The following is a 21,967-nucleotide window of genomic DNA, read 5'->3' on the forward strand; positions in this document are numbered from 1 at the left end:
CCCCTGCCCCCAAAAAAAGACAGCTATAGAATGGAGGAACAGGGTCTTGTTAGTGGCCCAGGGTGACCTCCAACTTGTGATCCTCCTGCTTCAGACTCCTGAGTCACTGGGATTACAGACATGTACCTCTATGTCTGGCCAGCAAACCCACTTCTGTGTTCATGCACAAAGGAATTGAAAATAGGGACTTGGGTAGTATTGTACACCTGTATTTATTGCAGTTTATTCACAAAAGCAAAGATGTGGAGCAACTCAAGGGTCTGTTGACAGGTGAATGGACACACACAATGTGGTGACATCTACAGTGGATCAGCCAGGAAAAGCAGGGACTTACACAGCAGGGGTGTAGTCACCTCTGGGCACTGCTGAGTCTACCCAGTGACACATCTGGACTCAGCTCCCAGGGAGAGCAGAGGATGCTGCCAGGCTTGGAGGGGGCTGGACACTAATGTATAAGGAGGTTGTTCTGTTGGGGTGCTGAAGTAGCTTGTGAAATAGATAACAGTGACCATGCATCACACTGAATCCCAGCTTCACCATCACTAAGAGTACATCCTTATGGGTTTACTACAGAGACCAGCAGGGCCCTAAGGCAGGTGCAGCAGGCGTGGAGTGGAGCTCTGGACTGATTTGGGAACAGTGTCCCCCCAGTGCCAGCAGCTCTGAGGTCTGAGCAGGCAGAGTGGATAGTGGTCAGGGGCTGGCACGGTCCCAGGATCTCTGTCTGACCTGGGAGAGGTGGGAGGAGGTGGGCCAGAAGCACTGAGCAGCCTGGGTGGACTGGGGGTGAGGAAGGGCTAGGTCACTGCCTCCTGGCCTCCCAGAGCCCAGACCCCTGGGATGCCCCTCACCTGGTACCCCTCTCCCTCTGTCCTGCAGATCTGCAGCAGATGCACACACCTGGCCAGCCTGGGGATGTAAGGAGAGGGGCCCTCAGAGCTCCAAGTCTGCAGCAGGTGCCTAGGCCCACCTGCTCTTGGTTGCTCTGCCCCGAGTGACCACTGTGCCCTACAGGCTGAAAGTAGTAGAGAACATGACATGGGGTGACCTGGAGCTGGGGGCGAGCCACTGTAGAAGCTATGCCCCGAGGGCAAGATAGGCACTGGGTCCAGGGCCATCTTCTGGAAGAGGCCTTGCCACGTGTGCCAAGGGGTCACTCAGAAGCCTCACCTCCACAGGAACCATCGGCCTTGCCCACCCTCACAGGCTCTGGGGACCCTGGCTGCTGCCCTGGACAAGAGAGAAGAGCCACTCTGAGACCCCACCCAGGGGTCTCTGCAGGGCCAGCTGAGTGGACATGGCTCCATTCATGCTTGAGTCCCCTAGGCCATGGACGGACTCTGGGGAAGGCGGCTCCTCCCTCCTGTGCTTGCGTGGGCACAGTGGGTGCCAGTCAGGGGAGCAGAACAGCCATGTTCCTGCCTGCCCAAGCCCCGGGCACCCCCACTTCCATGGTTGGGCCCCTGCTTTCATCAGGGGCCCCTTCCTGGAGCCCATGTCCCCCCCGTGGGGAAGGCCAGGCCTCTCCTCCTGCCTTGCTCTGCCTGAGGACACTGCCCCACAGCCCTGTCACCCTGTGCTTTGGTGCTCGGGGCAGCTGGCTGCTGCTTGGCTGTGGGCACACCCTGCCCAGCGTGGGCCCACAGGCAGGTGAGCTGACTGGGCTGCTGGGCGGGGGCAGGCTCGGCCGTCTCCCTCGGGGCCTTCCTGGGGCCTGGGCTCCCTCCCTTCTCCCTCCGGGACCCTCTCCCCATTCTGTGGCCCTCTTTGGCTGGCACACGTGCCCTGCCCACTGTGCCCACTCAGCCCGGGCCCAGCCCTCGTCTGCCTTGTGGGTCCCATGGCAACCATCCCCATGGGAACACAGTGGGTGCCCAGGAACCCTCAGGACCTGCCAGGACACAGAAGCTGAAGCCTACTGGAGGGTCAGGCCAGCCCTGCTCCTGGTTCCAGCTACGGTAGGAGGACCAGCCCCGCCCTGATTGTCACATGAGGCCGCCCTACTGTCATGTGATCCTGCTCACGTGACCGCCGGGTGCCGTTCACAGAGCCAGACATGAGGCCCCAGTTCAGGGTGCCCCTGGACTGTGGGGCCCCTTTCTGGGCACAGGTCCTGCTGCTGACACTGGGGCTGGGTGACGTCCAGGCTGGGGGTGAGTGTCGATCCAGCGGCCCCTCCTCCCTGACCCTTCAGGCCCTGGGCACCCCTGGCCCCTGATGGTCCCTGAGCCCCCGTTCTCCCCTCAAGCCCACAGAGGCTTGGACGCTGGCTTTTGGGAGAGGTACTTTGAGCAGTTTATGGACCATTTCAACTTTGCGAGGTTTGGCAACAAGACCTTTTACCAGCGGGTGCTGGTGTCAGGTGAGCCCTGCCCCGTCACCTACCTGCTGCACCTGTCCTGTCCTCACTGCCTGGTGCCTGTTGCACCTGCCCTGGCCTCACCCACCCCGTCCCCTGCAGACAAGTTCTGGCGAAGGGGCGAGGGGCCCATCTTCTTCTACACGGGGAACGAGGTGGACGTGTGGACTCTGGCCAACAACACAGGCTTTGTGGTGGAGCTGGCAGCCCAGCAAGGTGCCCTGCTCATCTTTGCGGAGCACGTACGTACCGGCCAGCTCCAGGGGTCCCCAGACGGCGGCTGGGCACAGGGGGCAGCCAGGTCAGCCTTCCTTCCTCACCACAGCGCTACTACGGGAAGTCGCTCCCGTTTGGGGAGAAGTCCATGCAGCCCGGGTACACCGAGCTGCTGACCGTGGAGCAGGCGCTGGCCGACTATGCCGTGCTGATCCAGACCCTGCGGCAGAAACTAGGAGCACAGGGTGGCCCTGTCATCACCTTTGGAGGGAGGTGAGTCTTCAGAGACCAGCAGAGGGCTGGCAGGGCCACCATGGGCAGAGGTGGAACCCCTGCTCGTCCTCCTCCCTGACACCCACCCCAAATCCCCAGGGTGGCCATCACCCTGTCCAGACCAGTCAGGCCTGGAGAGAGTGCGGCCTCCTGAACACACCCCACCCCCGCCTAGCCTGAGTGCTCAGGTGTCACTTGTCCCCTCTGCCCCAACCCCCCACCTTTCCCGAGTCCACGGCAGCTCCAGACCTTGTGCTGCCTGCTCCAGGAAGCCCTCCCACTGGTCCTGAGCCAGTCCCCAGGCTGGGCCGAGGAGAGGGATGTCCACCAGGGACCTTTTCCCAGCGAAGGCTGTGCCTGACTGAGGCCAGGGTCAGAACTGGTGGTCACGGAAGTTTCAGTTCCTTCTTTTAACACCTGTGGTCTGCAAGGAAAGCAGAGGAAGTGGGTGTGGGGGGCGGGAGGACAGTCAGAGGCCAGGGCAGGGCTGCGGCCGAGCACAGGCTGAGCACCCTAACCTGTGCCTGCCCAGCTACGGGGGGATGCTCAGCGCCTACATGAGGATGAAGTACCCCCACCTGGTGGCAGGGGCGCTGGCAGCCAGCGCACCCGTCCTGGCTGTCGCGGGCCTTGGTACCTCCAACCAGTTCTTCCGGGACGTCACAGCGGTGAGTGAGGGCCTGGGGGTCCTGGGCCAGCCTGGGCCAGCCACTTCAATGACTGCAGTCTGTTCTCCAGACCTTCCACAGCCAGAGTCCAAGGTGTGTCCAGGGCGTGCGGGAGGCCTTCCAGCAGATCAGGGACCTGTTCCTACAGGGAGGTGAGGGGCCACGAGGCCACTGCCCTACCTGCCCCCTCTGCCCCCTCCCGCTACAGCCCCCATGGCCCATGCCCCACCAAACCTTCCAGCAGCCTCCCTCTGCCCCTTCCCTGTAGCCCGTGACAGGGTCAGCCAGGAGTTTGGCACCTGCCAGCCACTCTTGGACACAAAGGACCTGACTCAGCTCTTTGTGTTTGCACGCAACGCCTTCACTCTGCTGGCCATGATGGACTACCCGTACCCCACTGACTTCATGGGGTACCTGCCTGCCAACCCTGTCAAGGTGAGGCGCCTCTTCTAGGTGCAAGGCCAGCCCAGCTTCCCTGGGTGGTTGGGGGCAGCCCAGCTTCGGGGCCTTGCTTCTACTCAGGTCAGTTCATCCCCACAGCCCTGACCCTCATCCTGGGACCATGAAGGTTGGGCTGTGGACGGGGGACTCCTCTGAGATGCTCTGCTGCCCCTATATACCAGGTTGGCTGTGCCCGGCTGCTGAGGGAGGCCCAGAGGATCGTGGGTCTGCGGGCACTGACAGGTGAGTCTGACCCTCAGCTTTACATAGGGCAAGTATGGAGACCCAACTGCTGGTCTGGGGCTGGGCAGGGCAGGGACTTGCAGCCCTGGACTGGGGCTCTGCCTTGTGACCACCTGGGCTGCGGCAGGAACGCCATGAACCGCAGCTGAAGGACAGAAACAGAACCCGTGCCAGGAGGGCTGGGCAGAAGCTCTGTAGGGTGGCAACGAGGTCCCCACAGGAGGTGCTGTTTAGTGGGGCCCCTGGGGTCCCCAGGCATGGAGGTCAGCATGCCCCACCCTGCCAGTGGGGAAGGTCAGGTGACACTGGAGTGCCTTCAGTAGCCAGGGGCAGAGCTGACGGCAGAGCCCCACAGATCCCCAAGCAGAGCCCAGGGACTCCCCACCTGCAGGGCCCTCCCAAGGGGGGTGGGTTGGTAACCTGAGCGTGCAGGATTTGTGTCCACTGCTGATCCCAGCATCCCTCCTCCCAGGGCTGGTCTACAACTCCTCGGGCACAGCGCACTGCTATGACATCTACCAGCTGTACCACAGCTGTGCGGACCCCACTGGCTGTGGCACTGGCCCTGATGCCATGGCTTGGGACTATCAGGTGTGGGGTGTGGGCAGCATGAGTGGCTGGATGTGGGTGTGGGTACTCCCCCTGCCTGCCTGACCTTGGGGCGGGGCATCCAGGCCTGCACCGAGATCAACCTGACCTTTGACAGCAACAACGTGACGGACATGTTCCCTGCCCTTCCGTTCACCGCCACGCTCCGCCAACAGTACTGCCTGAATAAGTGGGGCGTGTGGCCTCGGCCGAACTGGCTGCAGACCAGCTTCTGGGGCGGTGGTAAGGGCTGGGGGTGGGGTTGCTGGGCAGCATCCTGAATCGGCACTTGCCACAGTTCACAGCTCCAAGGGCCACACTGGGTCCTTTGCCACCACTTGGTGTCTTTCAGACCTCAGAGCCACCAGCAACATCATCTTCTCCAATGGTGACCTAGACCCCTGGGCAGGGGGCGGGGTGAGTCCTGGTCTGGGCAGCTGTGGACCCCCTTGAGAACTTTTGGAGCCGGGGCCACTGGTTTTGCTGAGTGGTATCAACGGGGCCTCCCTATCAGCCTACCAGAACCTCAAAGAGCCAGCTTGGCCCCGAGGCCCCCTCAGTTCCACCCTCCACTTCTGCTCCGGTCCCTACTGTTCCCACTTTCTGGTTTCTGTTTCCTGATTACTCAAATGGATAGACATCTGGCTCGCTGACCTTCACCTTCCCTCTCCAATGGGGCCGCTGGAGCCCATGCTGACAGCTGGGTGGGAAGGCTGAGGGGGGCTGCTTATGGCCCACAGCACAAGCTGCGAGCCTGACAGGAGATCCTCCCACCAACGACAGATTCTGAGGAACGTGAGCGCGTCGGTCATTGCTGTCACCATCCACGGGGGAGCACACCACCTAGACCTCAGGTGCAGCCAGGCAGTCCCACCTAGGCTGACAGCTGGGTGTGGGTGAGGCTCACCCTGACGGTTGGGGTCTGCATGTCCAGCTGAGTGCCCCCAACCCCTGTGCCCTCTTCAGGGCATCCCACCCACAAGACCCCAACTCGGTCCTGGAGGTGCGCAGGCTGGAGGCTGCTCTCATCCTCGAGTGGGCGAAGGCAGCCCGGAGTAGGCAGCAGTGTCCTGGACACCCTGAGGAGTGAGGAGCTGCTGGCCGCCCGTCCTGCCCTGGACACACTGTTTAGGTCCACAGTGTGGCTGGGGCATTGTGGGGACCTCAAGCAAAGGGGCTGGGTGTGTCCCTGGAGGCTGGGCAGGAGCCCCCTGCCCAGCGCCTGCTGAAGCTGCAGAATGTTCAATAAAGCACAGACTTGACTCCAAGGCTGGCACTTGAGGGCAACGGGGGGCAGGGGGAGATTTGCCTTTCCCAGGGACCCACCTCCCTGCCCAGAAAGCCACTCCACACCCTGAAAAAGCCCATTGCTTGGTGGACAGAACTTCATTAGAGCCTCAGGCCCTCAGCAACCCCCGGGAGGGCCATGTTCCCAGCCCTCAGCATTGGCCACCCCTTCCAGAGCACATATATTTGGGAGTTGGAGACGAGATATGGAAGCTGTACTTTACTTGGCTGCTCAGGACCCACTTACATCCAATCCCTGAGCAGGCCGCAGCTGCTGCCCAGTCCTGCCTGTTCAGTATATGGAACTCCTGGCCCAGGCGGGCTGTGGGGGAACATGGCTACCCCCTCAATGTGGGGAGGTTGTAGGGTTTCCTCAGTGAATCTAGGAGCCATAAGGCTGAGGTCCAAGAACACGTTGCAGCCAGGCCCTTCCACGCACACACTTCTGGGGTCAGAGTTGGCCTGTGGTGTAAGAAACAGAGGAGGGCCCTGAGGGCACTTGCCATCCTGGGAGGCACAGGTAGCTGACACAGGAGGGCCCAGCTGCAGGCAGGCAGGGAACACATCCTGCCAGGCCTAAGGGGCCAAGATCTTGAAGGCCCCAGCCCATCAGGTGGCCCCAGGGTGCTGCCTGGGCTCCAGCTTTTCAGTTGAGAACTTCCAGAAATGACAAAAGCAAAGGGTTCCTTATGTTAACACAGACAGGCAGAGAGACCACCTTGGTCTGTAACAGAGGACCCCAGCCAAGGCCCAGGGCCAGCCCCGTGACAAGGACCCTGTACCTGATGATAAGGACCCTGCAGCTGATGGCAAGGATGAGGACAACTGTCCTGGTATCCAAGGCTTGGCACCACTCAAGAGACCTCACTCCAAGAACGTGCTGGCTAGCAGCCTCAGGGCACTGCAGACTGTCAGGACCCAGCTGACAGAAAGAAAGGTGACCCCGCTGACCCACGTCACCACACTGCAGGGCTTCTCCAAGCAGGCCCTTCTCACCTGGAGGGCAGCAAGAGTCCTGACCTTGGGATGGATACTGAGGGGAGACCCAGAACTGCTACCCAAAGGTTGGCCCAGACTTCCCAGCCCAGAGACCCCCTTCCACACACAGGAGCTGCCACACTGGTAGCAAGTGGGTTTTTATCTCAACTGAGAAGTCCCTTTCCATCCAGAGGCCTGGGAGCAGGAAGAACCGGCCACCCAGCCGCAGCAAGCCCCTCCAGGCAGTCAGGATCCCTGAGTCCAATGTGTAAACACCCACTCCAAGAAAGGCTGGCCCCCGGGGAGGTCCCAAGCCACGGCCTGCCAGGCCACAGAGGCTCCTCCAGACCATGGGCCAGGGCACATCCCAGGCCACCAGCTGGAGCAGAGCTGCCTGGCGGGCCCCCCCAGCTCCTCTCTGAACACGACTCAGCAGCCTCAGAAGGCGACCAGAGGGCCCAGGGCCACCAGGAAGCTCCCTGAAAGCCAGTCTGCTGGGACATCAGGGACAGGAGTCAGGAGTCGTGATGTGATTTTCTTGAGGATGAAGGCCGAAGGTGCTTGGTGAACTGGTCACCCTGAACCCCACACCAGCTCACATGGGGCTCTGGTTCCTCACACCACCCTAATCAGAAGCAAGAGCCCAGGAGAGCCCAGAGCTGGGGCAGGAGCATTGGCGCTTGGCAGCCGCCCAGTACCACAGGGCCCCGTGGCACATGCCAGGCTCGGTGAGGCCACACTACCCCCTCAGCTATCCCAGCCCGGAGCCGCCCTAGGAGAGGGCCCAGATGGGCAAGGGGTGGGCTTCTGTGTTGAACACATAGGTGTCCAGGCTGAGCAGGTTCTGGTCGTCGGAAAACAGCAGATAGAGGTACTTCAGGGTCTCCCCCAGGAAAAAGCTCTCCATCTTGTCCCTAGGCTCAGGCTTGTGGGGGTTCTGGACATTGTTGATGGATGTATAGCCACCTGAGGGGACCTGTAGGAGAGGCAAGGCCTCTGAGACGTGGGCTGGGCCCCCCCACGGTCCCCACAAACCCAGTGCAGGCTTGGGCTGGAGAGTGCCTCAACAACAGGCCCTAAAAGTTAGCTGTGCTTCTACTAGGGACCCCTGGAAAATGCCAGCAGCCTCTGAGTGCCTACAACAGAAACTCCCTCTCCAGCACCTGGGCTGAGGGACCTCAGCAAGGACGGACGAGGGCACAGGGTCTCCAGGGCCAGAGCTTCAGGTACAACTGGGCAAAGGGCAGGGGCAGCTGGCTGGAAGCTGGGACAGCTGAAGTCTTGGGCCCCAGGCCAGGGGACAACACACAGAGCCAGGTGTCAGGGTGGGGCTATGTCTGTCTCTGGAGCCACAGTGGTGGTTGCTGGGCCTGGGGCCATCTGTAAGACAGGACGCCAAGCATCTTGCAACCACAGGGTGGGCAGCGCCCTGGTCACTGCAGCAAGTGCCTCTCAAACAATGGGCTACACTCTTGGGAGTGCAGCAGAGGCCCTTTCCAGGAAGGCGTGGCCCAAGAGACAGAGTTCCAGAGCACCCAGCCCTCCACGCACAACAGGTCTCCGTGCCAGAGCTCCGCGGGCAGCTGTGCCAGCTGGGTTGGACAGAGCTGGCACAGTCACCTCCGGGCCCCCAGAGCTGGCCCCACCTTGCCACCACTATCCTGGGGCACTGCCAGCACTCAGCCAGTTGACCTGTGGCACGAGGGCAGCTGGGGGCTCACCCGTGTGTACTTGTTGAAGCTCTGCAGGATCTCCCAGCCCCAGTCCTGGTACTTGCGGTCTCCTGTGGTGCGGTACAGGTAGAACAGGCTCTCGACGGTCTCGGGCCGTAGCAGGTTGTGCCTGTCAGCTGGCTGGGAGGAGAGCAGCGGCTCAGGGTGCCAGCCCCGTGCCCAACTCACCCCCGACACTCTCAAGCACAGCCCAGACCCAGGCTTACCTTGACCTTCACGTCCAGATTGTCTGTAGGAGGGTAAAGGTTGAAGTGCACGATCTCAGGGCTTAGGCCTGTCTCCATCTGCCGGTTCATCTGGTAACAGGTTTCCATGAGTGCCCGAGCCAGCTCCATGTGGTCAGTAGGCAAGCCGTGGTGGACGCCCAGAGCCAGCGTCCCTGGCAGGAAGCACACGAGGTGGTCCTGGAACCAGAGCGTCTCCTCACAGCTGGACCCCAGGCCCACGCACTTGGCTGGCCCATGCTGGGGCCAAGCACACTAGCCGCCAGTTCCCCGGAGGGAAGAGCTGCAGACAGGCAGCCTGAGCAACCCTCCTCCTGGGCAGAACTGCGGGGATGGATGCAGTGTCCAGGAGAAAAGCTGTGGCACAGGCTCCTCCCAGGGGCAGGTGACCCAGGCATCACAGGCCCCTCCAGCCTGCCTACAGGCACCTCTGGACCTGCCGCAGGTCAGGCACCTGAGGCAGGGCTCTAGGGGCTGGCCCTGGGACTGCCATGGGGAAGGCCAGGTCAGGCAGAAAGGGTCTGCCTGTGACCACAGCCCACGTCCCTTGTTCCCCTGGCCAGGGTTCCCTTGTTCCTCCTGACATGCACTCAGGGGCTTCGAGACCACAAAGAAACAAGTGCCTCCGTAAGGCCCACAGCCCTCGGGACTCACCATCTTGGCACTGAAGCGGTCGTGGGTGAGCTCCCCTATGAAGGTGAGCTTGTTGGGCTCCGAGTGCCTCACCAGGTGTGTTTTTATCCCCTCAATGGCTGCAAGGTAGTCCTCCAGCAACCTGTGGACACCACAAGTCAGCTCCCCCTGGCCTCCGCCAGGGTGACAGGACCAGGCAGGTCACTGCCTAGGGACCAGATGCTGCACACAACCCAGGCCCACATATAGGCCCTGAGCTCCTGCCCAGCTGGGTGCTAGCAAGGTGGGGGCCTTGCTCAAGAGCCCAGCCCCTCACCCCTATGAAGGCCATGACAGGGAAGCGCACACACAGGAGCCAGGCCATGCCTGAGGCGCTGCGGCTCCTGCCCAAGGACGGGGCGGGTGGGTTGGGGTCCCGCATCAAAGGCAGCAGAAGCAGGCCTCACTGTGTCTCCTGCTTCCCGCCCTGGATCCACTGCTTCAGCAGGTACTCGTAGTAGCTGTCGGCCCTGGCGCCCAAGGTGAACACACCCAGGTGGGTGAAGGAGCCGCTGTGCGTGTTGATGAACATGGGCACCAGCCCATCCTTCTTCCCAGACAGATGGTGAACGTGCCTTGTCACCTCCTCCGCGGCCTCCTGCAGCACAGGGGAGAGCGAGTTTGCTGTAGGCAGTCCTCCAGCCCCTTCAACCCACGATGCAGGAGCGCCTCCTCGGAGGTCCTGTGGAGCCCTGCGGCTCTCAGCCAGTGCCACATCAGACTACAGGGTCTCTTCCCAGACCACGGATGGCCAATGTGCTGGGCCACTGTAACATAACAGGGAGACCCAGGAGCCCAGCCGACGGGAGCATCCAACAGAAACAACTCTCCTTCCGTGATGACACCAGGCAGTCCGCTTGGGCCAGGACAGCCCAGGGGTTAGCACCAGCATGACACTGGCACGCACGTGGAGCCCCAGGCATCCACAAGGCAAGACGTGGGCAACGTCCATGGCACAGCCTAGCAGAGACACGAGGGCAGGCGTGGATAGCTCCCGCAGCGAGGGGTCTGCACGCCCCAGACTGGCCACAGAGCCAAGGCCTCCCCTCATGACCCCGGCCATGTCCTTTTGCAGCTTAGAAAAACCCACTCTGACATCTACCTGCAACCTCAAGGGACACTGAGCAGCCAAAGCAGCCTTCGAGAGGGCAGACTGGGCAGGGGCTCCCACCTCCTCATGTGTAGAGCTGTAGCGGCCAGAACAGTATGCTACTGGCATGAAACCAGAACAGGGCCCAGGGGGACACCGTGGGATACAAGGTGGGAGGCTAGGAACAAGGGGGCCAGGGCCATCTGATGAGAAAGGACAGCTTTCCAACAAATGAGTTGGAAACTGAACCACAGGAGGAGTGCGGCTGCCCCTGCCTAACTCCACATGAGGGCTGACACAGGGGAGACCTGTGTCCTGGACACAAGACTGAGCCTGCACACCTGCAGGGGGCACCATGGCAGAAGGACCAGGGCCTGCGTCTGTGGGGATTTCTTGACACCAGAGGGACGGGCCAACCTGACCTGCACAAAACTTAACATGTGCACTGAAAGGCACTATGAACGGTGCAAGAGACGGGCAGCCGGGGAAACACACTCAGAATCACGCATCCGACCTGCGTTAGCATAGAGTACAGATGGAAATCTTTAAGCTCAATAAGGACAAACAAAAAATCCCAACTAACAAGTAGGCCAGGGCTGGGGCTATGGCTCAGTGGTAGAGTGTTTGCCTAGCATGCATGAGGCACCGGGTTCCATCCTCAGCACCACATAAATGTAAAATAAAGATACTGTGTTCACCTAAAACTGAAAAAAAAAAAAAGTAGACCAATGGGCCAGGTGCCATGGTACACGCCTATAATCCCAGCGGCTCAGGGGGCGGAAGCAGGAGGATCTCGAGTTCAAAGCCAGCCTCAGCAATGGCGACGCGCTAAGCAACTCAGTGAGACCCTGTCTCTAAATAAAATACAAAATAGGGCAGGGGGTGTGGCTCAGTGGTGGAGTGCCCCTGGGTTCAATCCCTGGTCCCAGAAAACAAAAACATCAAAACCTGGAAAAACCCAAGTGTGCAACAACCCATGAGTGGATGAGCAAAATGAGGTCCCACGCCACGTGAGAGGGGCCTTGAAAGGACAGGCCGGCAGGGCTCCACTGCCACAAGGGCCCACACGCAGCGCCACGGCAGACGGGAGCAGGTGCTGCCAGCCAGGGCACCAGCCTTCCATTTAATGGGGACAGTTTCAGCTTCACAGGATGAAGAGGGCTACACTGATGCATGCTGGTGACAGTCACGTGGCACTGCAAATGTCCTGAGACCAAAAATGTTAAGATTGCAAACTTCACGTGCATTTTCTCACACTAAAACAAAGTCAAAAATCCCAAGAAGAGAGATCAACACGCACCCGACTGCACCCGTGATGAGGAAGGGTTAGCTTCAGCAGGAACCCAGCCCTACCTGGAACTTCTTGACCCCCGTGAGACGAGAGAGCTCGCGGAACTCCAACTGAATGCTCGTCACCTCGGACACTGTGCTGTCTGAGGTCCACTGGGGTGGGTGGGCAACTCCAGTGCCGATGTTCACATCGGAGTATGGAATCTTGGAGGGCGTCATGAAGGCCGGCATCAGCCGATTGCCAAAATCTTTCTGACATAAAAGCAAGCAGACAACCAGGGCTCAGGTCAGAGCCTCTTCCATGCTCAAAACTCTAAGGTGCCACCCATGGTCATCCAGGCAAGAGGCAGCGTGGCGCTTGGTACACCCAATGCACATCAGCAAACAGGAGCTGAGCATGATCCCCCCCCTGCCGGGCAAGTCAGCGCCAGGCAGCACCACTCAGCTATCTGCCCTTCAGGGCAGGACCAGCAGACACTCACAGCCTTCCTCAGGAAAAGCCTGTCCCCGGACAGGTGGTAGGTGCTCAGGAGTCCGCCCAGGATGCGGATGGTACTCTCAAACAGGTTCACATCCACGTCTTTCTTAAAGTTTAACTTCTGTGACACCCACATTCTCGCTTCTTCAAATTCTGTGACACGACAGAGTGAAGTTAGAGGTATGTCATTCTCCTGCAATCCATCTCCTAAGCCTGCTGGGGAGACTCATCCTGCAGGGTTCCAGGGCCAGCCCTAAGGTCATGACCTTTCAGGCCCACCAAGTGGCCCAGCAACTGCAAACATTCCCCAGGACTGGACATGATGGCAGCAATGCTGCCAACTAAGCAGGTCACTTGGACGGAGGTGGCACCACCAAGAGAACAGCCCAGGGCAGGCCCACCTCAGGCCTAGAGGGCCCTCTGACAGCCCCATCAAAGTACAGTGCCACAGCAGACTGGACATACCTCCTGGACATCCTCTAGGAGGCCAGGGGACAGCTCCTGAGTGGGCCTGGGAGGCTGGACACACAAATAGGCCCCAACCGTGCCGCACACCCACCCCTGTGCCCAGGAGGAGGGTAAGCCCGGCATGGCTTTCCCAGGTGTCACACAGAACAGCTTGGCCCTGCCCCAGAAATGAGCCATTACCTTGCTTCAGACCCAAAATCCACATGGTGTCCAGGGCGTCGATCAGAGTGAGGCCCAGACCGAACCACTCGCTGAAGGACTTGGACACAGGCCTGAGCTCGTCGTGGCCCCAAGCAAACTGGCGGTACCCCTTCCACGCATGTCGAAAGGCCTCAATCACCCCTTCCTGGCGCTCGTTTAGGAGTGCTAGAAGAGGGAACACGGCCGTGGGGATGTGGTTCTGGTGCTGCTGTCAGGGCACAAGCGGGAAGCCCTCCAGGCAGAGCCCAGCAATGGGCCCAGGTGAGTGGAGCAGGAGGGACACTGGCCAGGGCCAGGAATGTTGGGCACACACCTATGATCCCAAAGACTGAGGCAGGAGGCTGAGGCAGGACTGTAAGTTCAAGGCCAGCCTCAGCAACATAGAAAGTCCCTGTTTCAGAATGAAAAATAGAAAGGTCTGGGATGTAGCTCACCAGTAGAGTATCCCTGGGTTCAATCCCCAACACTGGAAAAAAAAAAAGCCTAGGCCAGGAGTCAGAGAGGCCATGGGAGGGCCCTTCAGACAGACACAGCCTATCAAGGAGATGAGGACTCCAGAGGCCACACTTAACTGCACCAGGCATTCAGCCCCTGTGGAGCCTGGCTGTCCCCTGTGGCACAGGGCCCTCTATTCAAGGCTTGTGAGGACAACACTCCCACAGCCCCACAGACAAGGTCCTCCTTTTGTGGTACAGGGGGTGAGGGGCACTCTACCACTGAGCTACATCCCCAGCTTTTCTTATTTTTTGAGACAGGGTCTCACTGGGTTGCCAGGCTGGCCTCAAAGGTGACTATCAACCTCCTGAGCAGCTGGGATCGCAGGTATGACCACTGCACCCATCCAAACCAGCCCTCTGAGGCAGCAGACAGGTGCAGAGGCTGGGCCTAGTAGTGTGCAGCAGGGATGTGGGCACAGGGAACCCTACCCCAAACTCATCCTGTTCAGCCACACTAGCTTTGGAAGCCCCAGGACAGGGCCCTGTGGCGCTGAGGCTGGGCAGCCCTCCACAGGTGCACAGCATCTCCCGGTGCTGTGAGACATGGGCACCGCCCCAGGCCCTCAGCCTCTGGCTTCTGGTGTCAAGGTGCTTCCTCCCACAGACCGAGCTCCTTCTACGGCTGCAGTTTGGCTTGTTCACTCCCAAGTCCCTGCTGCACCTGGGGCTGCAAGTCACAGCTTGGGGCTCCCTATCCTCCTGCACCTGGAGGCTTTGGCAGCAGAAGCAAAGCAGGGACCCACGTGTGGGCCCTGGCAGTGAGTGACCCAGGCCTTAGTCTCCCTGTCTATTGGATGGTCATGTGCAGGCACTTATCTCAAAGGGCACAGTGAGTGCAGAGGCAGTGACAAGTGCCCTCCACAGACGGTGCTAAGACCCCAGCGACCACACCAAGCACAACGCTGTCTGTGTTACACCAGGGCACAGCCTGTCCCAAGCAGTGAAAACAAACCTCTAAGACACAGCTCCTCTCCTGCTGCCAAGTGCTTAGACCAGGGGGCCAGGGCCACCAAGAAGCCATGGGTTGTTACCAGGGCTGAGAAAAGCATGTGGGCCCAAGGACCTCGGCTGGCTGTGGATACTGAAGGGCAAGCTCCCTGGGTCCATCAGGCAGGAGGCCACAGCATGGATGCAGAGAGCACCAACCACCAGCTTCTTGGATACAGGCCCAGGTGAGACAGGGGCAAGTGGGGCCTTACCCGGTTCTTTCTGCATCCTGGTAACCAGTGGAGAAGGCTTGGCAGGGGCCTCTGCTCTTCTCAAAGGGAGTCCAGTGCCCTGCTCGGGCTCGATCACTGCACCCCGCCAGCTTCAGGGAAGGGAAAGCAGTCAGCCAGACCAAGGGTGCACGTCCACCACGCCCCACACCCTCACACCACACAAGACCCATGTCCAGAGAGTCCTATCTCTGGGCGGGGGGGGGGGGGGGGTACATGGCCACAGAGCAATAGGAAAACAACTGGTTGGTCCTGATGTGCTCCAGGCCGTCTAGTCAGGATCACAGTCATGGTCACGGTCACCTGAATGTGGACAAGACACCTGGGCTGCTCTAAGCAAGGGGAGAACCTGGGGTTAGAGAGCATGGAGAGGTACTGAGGCCAGCAGGGGACTATGAGAAAGGGTGCTGCAAGGGAAACGGAGGCCAGAGGTGAGGGCTCCTAAGGCAAGTGACCTCATAATTTATTATCCACACTGAGTCAAAGCGAGATGGACATGGGATGAAGGGCTGGTCAACTACACTGGCATTTCCCCTACTCACAAGATACACAGTAACCCAATGTCCCTTTCTGGGGTTTGGCCTGATGGGCAACACACAGGAATAGGCAAAAGGTTTGCCACGCAACACTGGGGCTGAGGGCTGGCTCAAATAGTCTTTTGTTGTTGTTGTTACAGGGGATTGAACCCAGGGGCACTTAACCACTAAGCCACATCCACAGCACTTTTTTGTATTTTTTTATCTAGAGACAGGGTCTCACTGAGTTGCTTAGGGCCTTGCTAAGTTGCAGAGACTGGCTTTGAACTCATGATCCTCTGGCCTCAGCCTCCCAAGCAGACAGGATTACAGGCGTGTGCCCTGCACCCAGCCCAAATAGTCTCCCAAACAGTCACTTAATGACCTCAGCTGAACTGGTTCCAGATTAGCTAAAGGCCTCTTGATTCCACTGAGTGCCCACAACTTGGGAACACAAGTTCAAATGCTCTGACTCCGAAAGCAAACCTCCTTTTATTCATGCAACATGATTAAGAACTTCCATGGGCTATGGTTTTCCCTCAAGTACACGTGTCCCTGGGGGCTGTCTATCTGGGTTTCTGAGCCCAGGCCTCTGGCCCCGTCTTTGGGTTCAGCTCTAGAGGCTCAGAGGACCTGCTCGGGCCAGCCCACCTGGTTGAGCTCCCACTCACTGTGTGCAGAGCACTCAGGGCTGGGCCTTTCTGCAGATGCACTCCTGCTGCAGAGCGGGGCAGCTGCTGGGGAGTGGCCCTCCGCGTGGCAGCACAACTGCTTCCACAGGTGAGAGGTCAAAGGGCTCCCTGGCTGAGAGCCTCCAGCACCCAGGCTTCTGGAGCGCTGAGACCCGGCCCTGGCCAGGCCAGCAGGCGCTGGGTCCTGGGAGTGGGCAGTGGGCCAGCCCCTCTTACTCTGTTCACTGCCTGGCCACACAGGCCTCAGGAAGGAGGGTGCCTGCTGGGCAGCTGTGTATCCTCACAGCCACCAGCCACAGGAAGAAAAGCCTGAGTCTTGCTCTTTCCCACCACGTCCCCTCATTGAGCTCTGACCCCGAGTCCCTGAAACCTGACTGGTGGCCAAACCTCAATGAAGACCCGTCAGCAGAACATAGGATCTCTTTGAATGGGGAGCAGGGTGTGGACAGACCACACCCCACCAGGCTGCCTGCCCTCTGCAAGTCCAGGCCCACCCCACACTCTCACCCTTGGTACCTGATGACGGTCCGCTGTGTGTTCTCTTCCTGATGAGCATCCCCCGGGGCTGCTGCCCGCTCCTTAGTGTCACCCTGTGTCCCAGCCTTGGAGTCCGTGTTGGGGGCTCTGATCTGCAGGTGGGGAGGCCCCCGCCGGAAATGCTTTCGAGGCCTCTGGACAAAAATCAGAGTCTCAGGTGAGACACCTCCACCGACTATGGGCTACACTTCTAGGCATGCCAGGGTCCCCCAAGGGCACACCCACTCCGGAGAGGAGGGGGACTGGTGGGTCCACTCAACCTCGGGGGTGATTTTGACTTTCAAGCACATCTGCAGGCTTGGGAGATGACCTGCTTAGGAGCCTGGTGACAAAGCCAACTTGCTAGTACAGGCCTGGACAGAGACTTGAGAACCCTGGTGGGACAGTTCAGTGTCACAGTCCTAGAAGAGCAAGCGCGGCAAGGACCATGACTCTGGATGGAAGACCCAATGGCGCCACTCTGCTCCCCACTGCCTGCTGCCCGTCCTGGGAAGATTGAAGGATACTGTGTCCTCACACAGCACAGGATCCAAACAACACAGGGTGACCCTCTGCTCCTCCACACTGAGTCAGCCCTGGCCACAGGCTTGGTGGATCTTCCAGCTCCATCCCCCATGTTTCCACAGCAGCAGGCACCAAATACCACTTGGCTTAATTTATATGTGATGAAGGGATTCTCAGTAGATCAACAATTTATTGAATCATGCTATAACTATGCCAAGGAAAACCCAGCTGCAGCCAGGCGTGAGCGCACACACCTGTAAATCCAACTACTTGGGAGGCCAGCCTCAGCAACTGAGCATGACCCTGTCTCAAAATCAAAAAGGACTAGGGCTGGGGCTGAGTGGTTAAGTGCCCCCTTGGTTCAATCCCCAGTACCCAACCCCTTCAAAAAAAGAAAGAAAAGAAAACCCAGCTATAAAAACCTGCAAAGGGGACACTCTCATGATATGCACAGAGTATCCAGGACACAAATCCACAGACAACTGACCTAATTGTGCACACACATCCACCTAAATAAACCTTTAAAATAAATACACCAAATCTTTCAAACGCTTCGCTGGGTAGAGTGGCAATGAGTGTTTGGTTTTTCCCTTTTATACCTTTTTCAATGTTTCAGTTTTCCTTTCTAAACATCTATAATGTTTGAGATCAGTCACAGCATACAGATTAACAGAAAAAGGTGTGGCAGAAACCAAGCCCCTCACTGCCAGATTTTCCAGGAAGAGCCAGAGACTAACAGGAGAGGTTCACAGGCTTCTGAGGGCAGCATGTCCCCCAAGTCCATGCAAGAGAGACCCAGAATGTTCGCTGTGTGCTGCCCCAGCCCCTGCTGGACACCAGATGCAGGCTGCCAGAAAACCCCAGAGCAGTGTGGCACATCCTCACGCAGTCACGTGACTCCGCGTGGCAGCTGCACCATGCAGATGCAGCCTGCACACACTGACCCTCCCATCCAACAGAGCAGGCCCCCAACTGGCAAGAGGCACAACCATCCCATGAGGCCTGTCTTGTCCCTCACCACCTGCCCCACTGTGTGGTCTGACCACAGCACCACTGTTTACAGAAGGATGGGGGCTGGCCAGTGCAGGTGGTAGGCATCCCCTGTTTTTCTGTACTTGCCACCACATCCACGGAGCATCTAGGAATTATAACAACTTACATATTTAGGTTAAAAAAAAACACAATGACCCCCATCTAGAGTAAAGGGCCAACACAGTGGGCAGCTGTCTGGCCTTAACCTCCTGGCCCAGAGCTAATCCTTGGGAGGAAGCTCCCTAAGGCTGCTCTCAGCAAGGGCTTCTGGTCTCTGTCCACGTGACACCCTGAAGGGATGTGAAACCTCCACCTGCAGTCTAGAACAGTGCCCATGGAGAAGCACCTGAGCCCAGCCACGTCTGGTAGGCCCAGTCATGGACATGTGGATAATAGTAACCGATACCTAAGAGCACAGCAGCTACACTGCCATGGGTGCCTGCCCTAGTTCTCAAGGGGCTCAGGTCTCATCCTCCATTCTAAGCCTCTCACCCACAACTCATTTTGCAGGTCCTCTTCCTGCCTCTGACCCATCCTGGACTCCATTTTCTCTGCCCTGTTCCCTCACTCCAAGTTTCTTAGCATGGATGCCCCAGGGCTTGGCTTGGTCCTTCCCCGACTCCTACATAACACACAACACACACCATCTCTACCTGGGAACTTCCCACATCTACTTCCCTTGCCCCGTGATCCTGACACAGTCCATCTACTGAATGCTCCCAGGGACCACTAACAGAGCAGTACCAAATATAGGGCCTAACTATCCCCAGACTGCTTCCTGATCAGCACTCCACTGGCCCCTCTGTCTAGGGACCCTCACTCCCTCCCTATCTCACACCTACTCCCGTGGAGCCTTCCTTCACTGCAAGGCTGCCCATGGTGAGCAAAGCTCAGGTCTCCATTCTACCTTCCCTGAGTACCTAACATTGTGTCTCCACTGGGCCACCAGTGTTCACAGCCAACATCATGGACGTGGCTCTCTGCTGAGATCATCCTGGGCACATCAAGAGAAAGCTCTAGGAGCTGGGATTGTGGCTCAGAGGTAGAGCACTTGCCTAGCACGCGTGAGGCACTGAGTTCGATCCTCAGCACCACATAAAAATAAAATAAAGAAGATATGTGTCCATCTATAACTAAAAAATAAATATTAAAAAAAAAAAAAAAAGCTCTAGTGCCACCCTCATCCAGGAAGACCCTATTTTCTGCTCCCTGGCCTGGCCCTCTGGGAATCTGAACTCTACTTGCTCAGGTAGTTTTACTTTTTCAGGACTGCTCTGTTCACCCCAACCAGAAATGGGCTTCTCAGCCTTCAGCTGGACTCTCAGGGCCATGTCCTCAGAGAGGCTGCCCTCAACAATGGCACCACCTCTGCTTCCATACCTCCTGCTCCTCTGCACACAGGCCACACCATACCTCCTGCTCCTCTGCACACAGGACCTGCACACAGGCCACCTGCCTGGTCCTGTTTGTTGCTGGCTTCTCACTTGCCTCTTCACCAGGCTCTTTCCCTCATCGCTGTGTAACCTGCACCTAGTACAAGAGCCAGCCCCAGCGGGTTTCAAAGAAAATGGAAGAAGAGTACACCTCTCTCTTTCCCCAACTCTTATGCAACCAGCAAGGAATGAGTGTTAGATGAAAATACAGAGACTGGCAGGGACAGTGTTTCTTCTTAGTCTGCTTGACACAGCGGCTACTGTCTTGGAATGCTAAACGGAGCCCAGCTAAACTCCATCTAGTGTTTACTGGAAGTACCTGAGGCAACATCTTGGAAAACGCTGGGCTGGCATCTGCCTTCTGAGGTGCTGGTAAGACAGGAGGGTTTGCTGGCTTCAATCCAGGGACTTCTGGCATCATCTTCCGCTCTTCTGTGGGCTTGCCACTCAGAGCTGCAGGAGAGAGTCCTGTTTTTCAACTACCCCCAAGGACAGAGACTTAAACTGCTCAGCAAGAAATGTCTAGACAGGTGTTATTTGTTTCAGGAGAAGAGTGAGACCTCCAAGAAGTCACTCAATTTGAGAACAGCCACAGGAAATAAAATCTTTTTCAAAGCACGTGACAGTGTGTATCCTTATGCACAGCACAAAACCCCAACACACTTTACCTTAATAGCACAAAATGGGGGCAAACAGGCAATGTATTTGAGCAACCTCCAGAAGCTCTGCAGCCAGGAGCAACAATCTTAGAGAAGCTCAAAAGTGATTCTCCACTGCCTTACAGAAATCTGCTGGTCTTTCCAAACACTCAGTAACAAGTGCTAGGAAACTAATGCAATTATCAAGACTGAATGACCAGGAGACAGAGGGTGGAGACAGCAGTGTTGACACCAGACTCCTAGAGAGCAGCCAGCCAGCATATGGATATCTGTGCTCCAAACAACTGGTCACAGCTGGCTCCACTTCTCTCCTCTGCATTTCTTGCAAATATGCTGCTACATATACCTGCTGGAGCTGTGTACTGCAAGGTTGTATCTGCCCTCTGACAAGTATCCTCTAGCACCCCTGGTGCTTCTGATACCTTTCCACTGGTCTGCCATATGGATGTAGGACAGGAATCCACAGAGAATCAGAAAGGCCAAGAGAAAGATAATCATGTTCTGCTGTAATCTCGACAGCTGCTTCCATTTCTAAGGAAGGGACAAAGAATGACATTTCTTAGTGAAGAGCGACAATTGAGAATCTCCTCCACTGTCACGGATTCAGTGAGCAATTCAGAAAGACTCAGTGGCCAGTCGACATTGTTTCCAGGGCAGAGAAGTTCCCCATCAGCAGGGTTTACATTACATGTGATGTAACACATGTAACACGTGTGCAATGAGAATAACAACGACAAGTTCACTCGGATCCAGTTGCATGGGCACTGGTGAAAAACTCCTATAATCGATGCGGTGCATCGATGCCTTTCCGGCCAAGATCACCGTGAACGCCCCAGCAGGAAACAGAAGGGCGCACGACCCGTTCCCGTCCCGGGGAAAGCGACACCATCTGGAAGCAGGGTGACCCGCCGCGGGCCGGCCTGCGGCCAGGCCAGAAGGACCCCAGGCCCAGCGCCGGAGGCCCGCCGCCCTCCAGGCGGTCGAGCGCCGCGCAACCCGCCGACGGCCCGCCCCGACTCACTCTCCAACACGAGCGCCGCCGCCGGCTCTTGCTGTTGTCGTAGCTCTCGCCGAGGCTCAGAGTCACCGAGATGAAGTCCCGGTGAGGCGCCGGCGCCGGCGGCGGGTACATGGCGACCGCGCCGGTCCGCAAGCTCCCGTTCGCCGGCGGTGTCAGGAAGCCCGAGTCCGAGAGGCAAAATAAATCGCCATAGCGGAGCCGTCCGCACCCCGCCCATCCTTCTGTTCCAAAGTGCGCACGCGCCGCGCCTTCCGCCGGCCACTCCGCATGCGTCTTACCCAGCTAGTCCCACTGCGCGCGCGCGCCCCTCGCGGCTCCCAGTGGGCACTATCCTTCGTACGGCGCCTGCGCGAGGTTGCCCGCGCCTGCGTCGTAGTCTCAAGTCACTGCGGTTGCGCCGGCCCTAGTCTGTGAGTCTCTGTCTGCGGTTGGAGGACTTGATCCAGGCTTCCGTTGCGGCCGTGGGCAAGCGGCCAGGCCCGAGAGGGTGAGCCGGGTCCCCAGGTCATGGCGGAGCGCCCGGCAGGGCCCTGCACGATCTGGCAGCCGTGGAACCCGAGCACCCTGCCGCGCGTCCTCCTGCCCAGTCCGCCTCGCGCGCCTCCTGCCCGGCGCTGGGCCGGGTGGCATCTGCGCCGGGGACCATCTTCT

At 58.6% G+C, this 21,967-nt stretch overlaps 2 protein-coding genes across 11 annotated transcripts; one reads left to right on the top strand and one right to left on the bottom strand.

Annotated features, from left to right (window-relative positions):
- Positions 1-193: 193 nt before the first annotated feature.
- Man1b1 (mannosidase alpha class 1B member 1) lies at positions 194-21,535 on the bottom strand. 10 transcript variants are annotated; one of them, XM_071601187.1, is made up of 18 exons: positions 21,317-21,523; positions 20,718-20,826; positions 19,956-20,089; positions 16,647-16,801; positions 14,906-15,015; positions 13,189-13,374; positions 12,545-12,693; positions 12,126-12,314; positions 10,090-10,280; positions 9,665-9,785; positions 8,993-9,190; positions 8,775-8,906; positions 6,858-8,029; positions 3,427-6,537; positions 3,098-3,272; positions 2,610-2,807; positions 852-909; positions 194-729 (listed from the first exon to the last, which is right to left on the bottom strand). In XM_071601187.1, the coding sequence occupies exons 1-13, from the start codon at positions 21,425-21,427 to the stop codon at positions 7,826-7,828; spliced, it is 1,989 nt and encodes a 662-aa protein (XP_071457288.1). In that variant the 5' UTR covers positions 21,428-21,523; the 3' UTR covers positions 194-729; positions 852-909; positions 2,610-2,807; positions 3,098-3,272; positions 3,427-6,537; positions 6,858-7,825. The 10 variants fall into 10 exon arrangements, with proteins under 10 accessions (XP_071457288.1, XP_071457285.1, XP_071457283.1 ...); XM_071601184.1 differs by having other exon boundaries at positions 3,427-3,658; positions 6,323-8,029; XM_071601182.1 differs by having other exon boundaries at positions 3,486-8,029.
- On the top strand, positions 2,057-6,056 carry Dpp7 (dipeptidyl peptidase 7). The gene is made up of 13 exons (XM_027941478.3): positions 2,057-2,153; positions 2,249-2,362; positions 2,462-2,601; positions 2,685-2,848; positions 3,381-3,516; positions 3,587-3,668; positions 3,785-3,951; positions 4,140-4,200; positions 4,673-4,791; positions 4,875-5,031; positions 5,141-5,205; positions 5,572-5,642; positions 5,755-6,056. The coding sequence occupies exons 1-13, from the start codon at positions 2,057-2,059 to the stop codon at positions 5,876-5,878; spliced, it is 1,497 nt and encodes a 498-aa protein (XP_027797279.1). The 3' UTR covers positions 5,879-6,056.
- Positions 21,536-21,967: the final 432 nt, after the last annotated feature.

This window comes from Marmota flaviventris, chromosome 13, assembly GCF_047511675.1.
Source record: "Marmota flaviventris isolate mMarFla1 chromosome 13, mMarFla1.hap1, whole genome shotgun sequence".
Classification (NCBI taxonomy): domain Eukaryota; kingdom Metazoa; phylum Chordata; class Mammalia; order Rodentia; family Sciuridae; genus Marmota; species Marmota flaviventris.